General features: G+C 41.2%; 1 protein-coding gene across 1 annotated transcript; it reads right to left on the bottom strand.

Moving 5' to 3' along the window:
- Nucleotides 1-401: 401 nt before the first annotated feature.
- DCK (deoxycytidine kinase) lies at nucleotides 402-9,768 on the bottom strand (the record flags this gene model as incomplete). The annotated part of the gene is made up of 7 exons (XM_079535010.1): nucleotides 402-428; nucleotides 2,560-2,659; nucleotides 3,139-3,254; nucleotides 4,659-4,806; nucleotides 5,555-5,748; nucleotides 8,445-8,563; nucleotides 9,699-9,768. 7 exons carry the CDS (start codon nucleotides 9,766-9,768, stop codon nucleotides 402-404), a joined length of 774 nt encoding a protein of 257 aa, XP_079391136.1.
- Nucleotides 9,769-10,295: the final 527 nt, after the last annotated feature.

The following is a 10,295-nucleotide window of genomic DNA, read 5'->3' as shown; positions in this document are numbered from 1 at the left end:
TCAACTCCACTAAAATACTTCACAAGAGATCCAAAAAACCCCACTATATTCTTGAAAATTAAATAACTATTGGGCACAAAATAAATTAAAAAAAAAAAGAATACAGTAAAATACTCCAGAAGAACTTATTGGTCTGATTAATAAACAGCCAGAATATCCAGTAGCTCTCAGGACTCTAATATGTTCACAATCTGTCCGTACTACTTGGCATAATATTGAATAGATCTACTAATTTATTTAATAATTTCTCTATCCACAAAGTTTGCTTGTTTCTCTCAACTAATTCAAAAGAGTTGAGTCCTGCCTCTCCAGAGGCATTATATAAAAGCAGAAGTTTTACTTCAGACTTTGATCACACAGATGTTTGGAACAGTTTGGCCCCGTCTGTGCTTCAAAGAGGATTATAATGTGCTCAAAAATTCCTTCACCTGCAAAAAGAAACATATTGTCAAACACAAAAGAATTCATCAACACAAATACACAGCAGCCACATTTACCTCTCCATTGCTTTACGCTGTACCACAGGACACAGGAGAAGAAGCCGAGAAAAATAAGCTTAGAGTTTCCCATGACATTTCTTGTCCATTGTAAACTCCTTTGGCCACCTTGCCTGTAATTTAGCAGGTGTGGAGAGCGACGCATTGGAATGACACTCATTGTCCTGAACTACAACCCTTCATCACAACTGAATTACCTTAAATGCTGGCCTAATCTAACCACAGAGAAGATAATGATCAGTTCAAAAACTCTGTCATTTCAAAAACACCAAGTCACACCCACTATCACAACACTGCTCTTAATGAAGAGCCAAGTGCATCCAGACAACACATTCCTCAGAATTTGAGGTTAGCAAATAAGTAATAAAACAACACCTAGCAAAATCAGTCTTTCAAAAAGAGCTGATACTGTAGAACAGTACCATAAATATTCCTGCTAATGTTAAACTCAACATCCTGCATATGGAGAACAAATCAAATGGCCAGTTACCTAAAAATTAATACTGAAGTTCTGGCATGCAACATGGTATACAGAACCATGACTGAAAGGTTTATGGATTCCATCCAGACCACCAAGATCCACTACAGCACTATCCATACAATTGCATGAGAACTGTATCCAAAGCAGGCAGAGTGCCAAGCAGCAGGCTAGCATCATGCCTGCAAGTTTAGTTTAAACAACATCCTAAATTCAGGTTGCTACCAAAGGCTGCAGGAAGATAACATATTGAGAGCACTCTTATCACTCGTAGGTGTGCCTTTTTTGCTGTGCAACTGCCAACCCTTCTTCCGGTAGCAAAGTATAAACGTAAGAGGTGGCAGTGTAGTCAAGACAACCTTTTTAAAAGATGTAATAACTGAGGCATTAGAGAACGCAGGAAACCAAGTGGCTAGAGAAAATGCCATCTCTCAAGAGATTCCAAAACATGCTAGGGATCACACTATAATACAGCCAGAACTAGAAGCATTTCCCCCCTCATCTGCTTAAACAAGACTACTGCACAGAAAGGAATCAACAATTAACTAGAGAACATGGCATGATTCTATTGGCAGAAGCGTTCCTATCAGGAACACATCTGTAAACATTTTGTCCTAATAGTTCATCCAAATTCCTGATGTGAAATGGAAACAGATCTTGGATCACATTCTGCAATTGTGAATATTTTTTTTCCTCCTTCAGGGCTCAAGGAGGTAGAAAAAGAGGTCAAACCCAGAACATATAACTGACCCAATACTCTAACTAGAAGACTATCACGTGATAGCCATTCTCTATTGTAGAAAATAACAGCAGTAGCACTGCATGAGAAACCCTATCAAAATAATTTGCACAGTAGGCTCTACTTCAGGACTGGTCTTTAAAGCAAACACCTCAACAGAGAAGAGTAGGCAACACAAGATGTCCAGTGAGGACCCAAGACCCATAAGCACACATTAGAGGCCAAAGCACCCAGCCTCATGAAGAGCACAGCAGCTATGAGATAATGCCTGGGGAATACTAAAAATAACCTAACAGCCACACTGGACTAAACTCTGAAATCTCTACTTAGGTGTCTGAGCCCGGCCTAGTGCAGGTGGTAAGAATATCAACTCCACAGTGGGATGATCAGTTATACCACCAGTTAACAAGTTTTAAAAGAGCAAACAAAGTCTGATTTCAATCAGGTGAACAGCTCTACTTCACACTAGATAAACAGAGACCAAAGGACAAAGCTGCTTTTCTCATGAAGTAAACAATTTATGGCCAAAGAATGGAAAAATATGCACTCACCATTGCTAAGGGCCGTGAAACTGACTGCAACTACTCAAATACTGCCACAGTGATTCAACTATCAGACACTTGAGCTGTTGAAATGTGGAGACCACTTGATGGCATTGCCTTATTTTAAAATGCATTCTGTATTACACCTTTTTGAGCTAAAGATTAGAACTTCTTCAGGCAAACAGGAATCTCAAATTGGATTCCTTTCATACTGAACAGACAGCATTTTTTTCCCCCCAAAATTCATTTTGACAATTTCGCAACTAACGTAAATAATTAGTATGTTGTTTCATCAGACTTTACCTTTTCAGTCATGTGATCATATCTGTCCTTCTTGCCTTTGAAGTCTTCATTAACATCTAATGTTAAAATAGGTATTTCTTGTAGATATTCAAAATCTGTTCTGTATCGGAACAGAAACACAGAAAACATTATTTACTGAAGAAAAAAATATGCATTTTGCAACTCCACCAGTTTTTATTGCTAAGAACCCATGAAGAAGAGCTGCACATTTGAATTACTATTAATTCTGAATAGTAAGAAAATATATTTACAATGTAGCTCCCAGAATACAACACTGAACTCTGAACAGGCTGTTTCCCCAGCATCTCCAGATCAATTAAATCAGACATTAGAATGAACTCAACTGAATCATCAGCTATTCAGAGCCCTGTGTGAAAAGAACTGAAGGCATATTACGTGCCCTCGCAATAAACAACATGCCATAAAAACAATACCACTAAGGATGTATAGATAGAAATATTCCTGGGGTTTAACCTTATGTATCTAAGGACAAGTTGCAGTTTCACTGGTAGAAAAAGCATTAGGGAGCATCCTTAATACTACTTATCCATCCCAAAGTAATTGTTAAACAAATCCTACCGCAGTGTCTTATGCTGAAGCCAGCTTTCATGTTTGTAGTGAAGCTTCTCCAGATATTCAATAGGAATTTCTTGCTCTTCATCTCTTCCACGCAAGTAAATCCTATTTAAGCATTTCTAAACGCAAAATTAAAAAGAAAGAAAGATTGGTTGTTTTTGCAGACACACAGAGAAAGTCCAGTTCACTAGTCCAGGCTTTTTGTTTTGTTTTGTTCCTTCTAACCTTCCTATGGTGCTAAATGTACTGAACATGAACGTTCAACTTGCTGCTGACCTTGGGAGCATAGAGACATTGCTCCTCGCTCAGCAGATTGAGCCGGCCCTCTGACTCCATTCCAACAAAAGGACCCAAGGAGAAGGACTGTCCCCAGAGGTTTTCAAGAAAAGGGAAGATGTTGCACTGAGTTTTGCAACTTAGCGGATGGTGGTGATGGGTTGATGGTTGGATTACATGATCTTATTGGCCTTTCCAAACATAATGGTTCTATGAGACGTTTGGCATTATTTCTCCACTGTAAGGAATGTCTCAAATTAGCTTTTATAAAAAGAAGGAAGGAGACCAGAGTATTGCAAGGAAAAAGAACTTAAAAAAAAAAAAAAAAAAAAAAAAAAAAAAGGCATTACAGAATGGCACTTCAAAGTCTTATTACGTATTTCTGCCTCTGAAGAACTCAGTTTTTGAATGCAATACTTTGTTTCAGTCCTGCTTTTTCTAACACTTTTTTTTTTCCTCCTCTTGAGCAAGTTTCATACTCAGGAACTGCACTGCTTACGTTAACTTATTTTAAAACACATCAGACGCCCAAACACCAAAGCATTGCACTGAAGCAGCACATCAAGCACACGCACTCATCTAGCTTAGCTCCATTACTCCTGCTCAGAGGGCTTCACAAACACTCACCCCACATTTGCTGGGGCATTGACTACTAATTATTCTATCGCAATGAAGTTCCTGGAGCTAATTTTGTGCTAACTTTTCACCTCTTTTATTACCAAAAGTACTTTCTGGTTTGTTTATCATGTAAACATCCTACTTTTATAATTATAAAAACATTACCATCATATTTTATTTACAAACACCCAGGCTCCTAAGAACATTCTAAGTATTTTCAGACCATATTAGAAATAATTTAACTATTATAAGTCCAAGTGTAGTAGTTTCCTGGAAACTGAACTCTCGTCATTAGGATTCTTACAGTGAAATTTAAGGGTAGGCTCAGGATTTCAAAAAAAAGACAAAATTTCAAGGTGAAGTTCTCAACTGCTTCCTTGTCTTAGACACCAAAAGCAATCCCTAAACAAAGATACAGCAAGATTCAATACACACAACTGTGACCTTACCAGTACTGCTTACAAAGCATATTATTCTTCAGTCGCTTTAAAAAGTCCTAGAATCATAGTTAAAATTTGCACTTTACAGAAAAGAAAATACTATGGAAATACACACAAAGACCATTTTTCTGGCAAGGAATAGAAGGCGTACTCTCATTATCTTTGCAGTCATAAATTCTTATTCCTTACCTCAGGAGTAGCTCTGAGATAAATAATCCCATCCAGTGCTAGGCTTTGACCAAACTGCTTATTCATCCAGTCATGCCAGTCTTGGTAAATAGTCCACTCAGTTTCATTCATACAGTCAGACTCATACAAATTAGCTGCAAAGATATATCTGTAAAGAGAAAAGATAAACAAAACTAAGCTTAAATACAGTTATCACTTTGCCTGATGTACAGGACGGTAATTAGTTAAGCTGAACACTGTAACTTCCTCACTTTCATGCACATTTGGACTGGAAATACAAAGCTGGTTTCCTTGTCCTTCAACTCTATCCCTTGTAGTCACCCACAGCAGTGTCCATAAAGAGCAGTAATATCTGCAGCTTAGGAACAATTTACAAGCCACTGAAACACTGCGGTAATTTATTTACAATAAATCAGAACACAGTAAACTCTTCAGGATTTTGTGATAATGTTCAGTGATCAAATCTAGCCTTCTAAAACAAGAAACTGAGAGGTACAGCAATATGAAACAGTCAGACCTCCCTCATGAAGTGTAAGAGAAAACAAGAGTGAACAAAAAAATACCAAGAAATTGCTCTTGGCTACTCTTGATGCCTATTCTTTATTTCTTTAAAAGGAAGCATGCATGCAGAAACCATAAAAAATCTACCCAGAAAGAATAAGAAACAGTTAATCAAGGTTATGCAACAAAGTTGTAAATCCTCATGTAAGTAAAATTTACTCCCCGTCAAAACAAATGAGAGAATGGCTGACATGCCGCTTATTGATATCCCAATACTGATATTCATCTGCATCAAAATTAAGATGGAAGTAATGACAAAAGCACTCCTTATTTATTTCTATGTTTTATTTAGGAAGATTTTGCTCTTCACTTGAAGGACTTGAACTCCACCATACCTGTCACTGTAGACAGATCGCTCAAAGAACACCACAGGATTCTCTGCCTCTCTGAGTTTGCCATCAATGGATTTGAGCTGAGCCCGAATCCTGCTGAGACACGCGTACATCTGGAAAGTGAAAGACCACCTCTCTGGTTTCTCATACATCATCTGAAGCACATTTCCACCACTCTTCTGAGATGTAGTCAGTTCCTGTTTTTGAACAAATATATTGACCCTTTCAAAGTTGGGAAAGTACAATATTAAGCTAAAATAGAACTGTTCTACTAGCTCTAACTCCATCCAGCCAGCCTCTATTCCAAGTTTATAATTGCATCATTTACCTTTCAGCCCTGTTTATACCCAGTGCATAAGTAGCAGCAACGTTACTTCTCTTACTGCATCCAACTGAACACTACAAAAACTACAGAGTTAAATGCTCGAGAACAAGAAATCACAACAAAAAACTCACCAACACTTTGATCACTACTTAAAAACTTAATTAAGAACAACATACCAGTACAAAAGTCAGTAATATTGTGAAAAAATCCACCTTGCTTTCACTCTGACAAGCATAATTTTGAAGCTGAGCTATTTTTGTTTTCCTTTGTGTTACAGTTCGGTAATTACACTACAATTATGATTGGTAACAGCTGCTGATGCAGAATTTTAAGATGTTCCCACCTTACCTGAGAGGTTTAGAACAGACTCCAGGGCAAAGCCCACAGAATGCTACTCAAACACCTTGCGGCAGCCACTCGCTCATTGAAACCAAAAGCTGTGTACTTCAGCTTTACTAAAAAACACAGCCTATCAAAGACAATTGCTTTAGACTGAATTTTTTTGTTACATTATCTCTAGATGTTTGAAAATATTGAAATATTTGGACTTGGTGTTAGAGGTAAAATCTTAAGCGATAGCAGGTAAATTCAACAATTCCAGGCCTTATCCTCCTCTCTAATTTCCTGTGACTTACCTACCCAAGTATACTAAACATGCCCAGCATTACACTGAGGCCAGGTGACAGTCACTATCAGTATCAACTGCACTAAAACTTTCTAAGCCTCCAAAAGGAGCTATCTATGCAGTGCAGCCCCCAGACTATCCTACTACCTGAATTGCCCAAGCACTACTTCTCACACAAAGAGTGGTGAAGCACTGGAACAGGTTGCCCAAGGAGGCTGTGGATGCCCCATCCCTGGGCATTCAAGGCCAGGCTGGATGTGGCTCTGGGCAGCCTGGTCTGGTGGTTGGCATCCCTGCACATAGCAGGGGGTTGAAACTAGATGATCATTGTGGTCCTTTTCAATCCAGAAGACGACCTATCTTCATGGGGCTGAAGTCTGCTCAGGACAACGGTCTGGTTTTGCTACCCATGATATGTCCCTGCACTCTAACCAACCAGAGTAGCTGTAGCTACAGAATCCTTTCACAAGTCACAAGGCCCTTACCTGTCAATTGTGCCAGTGAGAATTTACAGACCCACACTCTGGAAAAGATTTCAATGTCCTTGGAAAATATATATTTGAAAGTGGAGAATTAAGTAATCTGTACTTTGAGTCTCAATGTAGCTTTCTTAAGAACTAACAATTACAAAATCAATAAAATATCTTTCTTAAAAAAACACTGCGAAGATGAACTTGCCAGCTTAGAGTTTTTCTGAGGACAATGAAAGGACAACAAACTTCAATAAAGACTGAGAAGTGAAAATATACTTTTTGATATGAAACTATTTAAAGAGAAATAACCAAGATCGCTAAACACTGGTTATTATTTTCAGATAAGCCAAGGAAAAAGGAGGAAGAAAACAACAAAAAGCACCAAAAAAAACCTATTGTTCCTACCAGACATTTGTCTTCCTAGGAGCGTAACTGGTGTTCAGCACTGTGTTATTCTGCTACTCGATGACTGTGTACTGCATGACAGCTGTATCATTGTGTTATACAGCTGCTACTGCACGAATTAGATAGTGAGGAGAACGTTACAAACTGACAACACACAAGACCAAAAGCTACCTACAGATGTATGCACAAACAGCTTAACACACCATCTTCTTTTTTTTTCTTCTTAAAGTATTTAAAAGTATTTCCTGACTAATTTTAGAAGTCATATATATAGTGCAGTGTTTCTTTAAACCAGCCAAATTATATTATTAAGGGGTCTTTATCCTGACCCATGAGTTCACTTGCTTTGATTCCTCCTACTCACTCCTCTGCTTCCCTAATAGAGTGCTACTGGTTGGTGCAGGTTCTTAACTGCTGGCTGAGAGCAATGAAGAAAATATAACACACCTCAGAATCCAACCTATTACAGTAGCTTGCTGGCTTAGTTCTTAAATGAACGTTTTGGTTTCGGATTCACTTTACTGAACAAGAACAAACAAAAGAAAATGTTTAACTCTGAAAGAAAATAGGGGAAGTATGAAACAACAGGCCTTCATTAAAAGGCTACATTTAATCAATCAAAATATATTCTACTTCTTGACCAAAGGAAAAAAAAAACCCAAACATTATTTCCTAGGTGTTTTCAAGGATATCTTTTGGACTTGTTCTCACCTGGTTTGTTCACAGATGCTAAAGGTACTTCCTACATAATTTTTTTTATCCCTTGCTTTTGCATGTAAAACATAATAGGCTTTTATCACCTAATGCTGAATGCCATTAATCTCACAATATATCAGCTGAAGTAGAAGATCTAACAATGAACCAACTGAAGATCAAAACCCTAACTCACCTAAATCAACATGGAGAACTACAAAGATAACCCAGACAATACAAAAATAATCCATGAAGATGTTACTACACATGCTTTCCAAAATTCCCGTTCTTTTGGAATATCACTATGTTTGATGTTAGAAGAACGTTAAACTGGCTTTTAAGAGAAAGTTTCACTTCACACTTTTACCATACCTCATAATCCTCTTCAGAGTTTTGTTGAACATTGCACCATCTAGCTACAGGCTCAGGAACAACTTCCCATCCCTCATCAGCCTGTTTGAGAATATTCACAAATGTTGATTTTCCAGCAGCTGTAGAAAAAAGCATTCCACAAGAATAGCATCAGGAAATATTGATATGATTATCCTTTAGCAACTAGACAACTATTTCCAGGTACCATAAATGAGTGTCTCACACCCACACATTTACATTCAACTTCATAATAAGCATGATTCAGAGACCGTCACAAATCATCAAGGAATTGAAACTTTTTCCCTTTTCTTTTTTTTTTTTTAATCAATTTTTTTTAGCAGCTGTATCAAATATGTAATGACTGGTATATTAATTGCCTAGGGAGCTTACAAAAGAAGAGGGGAAAAAAGCCTTTTACATGGGCAGCCAGCGATAGGACATGGAGGAATGGCTTTAAACTTTTTAAGAGGGCCTTTGGATTAGATATGCAGAAGAAACTCTTTACTCAGAGGGCAGCAAAGCACTGCACAGCACAGGGAGGCTGCGGGTGCCCCATCCCTGGAGGCACTCCGGGCCGGGCAGGATGGGGCACAAGTGAGCCTGATCCACAGCTGGGAGCTGGAACTGGGTGGGCTTTTAGGTCCCTTCCAAACTAAGCCATTCTATGGCCCTATGAGTCTATGATCACAGAACGCAGAGCCACCAAGGCTGGAAAAGCTCCATCTAGTCCAATCGTCCACCTACCACCGATATTTCCCCTCTAAGCCGTGCCCTAGCGAGACCTTGGCGTGATCTAGAAGGCTACATTTCCTCGGCGGTCTACTCCCAGGCCAGATGTTGTAGGCGGTATTTTAAGCCCCCCAAACAAAGCAGAAGGGTAGCTTTCCAAACGGGAGATGCAGCACAGACGCGGTTAGCCCTCCGCCCGCTGAAGAAAGGCTCCGGGAGCTCTCGGTGGAGATGCTCGGAGCCGGGAGGCCGCCCTCCCTGCCGCCCACAGCCGGCGCACAACCCCTCGGCCTCTCCGCCCCCCCATAACTCTTAGGGCGACAGCTTTGCATTTCCCGCCTTATTTCCAGCCCCGCTCCCGCGATGCCGCTCACTCACGCGGCTCTCATCTCCCGGCCTGACCGCGAACCTCTCCTACGGGTGAATCCCGGCCGGCAGCCGCGCAAACGCCGCAGAGGCGCCGCAGAGGCGGGAGAAGCCCCTCCGGGGGCCGCCGCCTCCCCGCACCCCCCGGCCCCGACTCACCGATGTTGCCCTCGACGGCGATCTTCTTAACCCTGCCCTCCAGCCGCCCGCGCTTGGGGGGAGTCGCCATGGAGCCGAGTGCAGAGGCGCGCGCCGCGCTCGCTCCAGCCGCTAACGGACGCAACGGAAATAACCGTCGCCCCTTCCGCCGCCGCGCTCGCGCCCGGCCCGCGCCCGCGTTCGAATTTGCCGCGCGCCCGCTCGGCCCCGCCGCTGAGGGTCCGTGACGTCACGGCGGCGCCTACGAGCGGCCGCGAGGGCCACGGGGAGCGGGCGGACGCGGCTCGGCCCGGAGCTGCGCTGCCGCGGCGAAGGGAGGGGGAGGAGGCGCGGGCCGCGAGAGAAGGAGAGGCCGAGGGGAGGCGTGGTCAAACACAGCTATTTATTGTCTCTTATAAACAGCCTTCAGCTCTTGTTGAAAAAACCTAGAATTTAAATATTTTGTCCCGTCACGTACTACAATCTGTATACATTATTTACAACTCTCGGACACGGTGCGGATTTTCAGACATTCCGTTGTTGTCACTGTACATCACAAGCCGTTCTCGCTTAACACCGAAATGCCGAGCGGTGCCTGGGAACGGAACATCGGCTCAG

This window comes from Tetrao urogallus, assembly GCF_951394365.1.
Source record: "Tetrao urogallus genome assembly, chromosome: 4".
NCBI classification, from domain to species: Eukaryota; Metazoa; Chordata; class Aves; order Galliformes; family Phasianidae; genus Tetrao; species Tetrao urogallus.
This window is presented reverse-complemented; position numbering and strand designations above follow the sequence as displayed.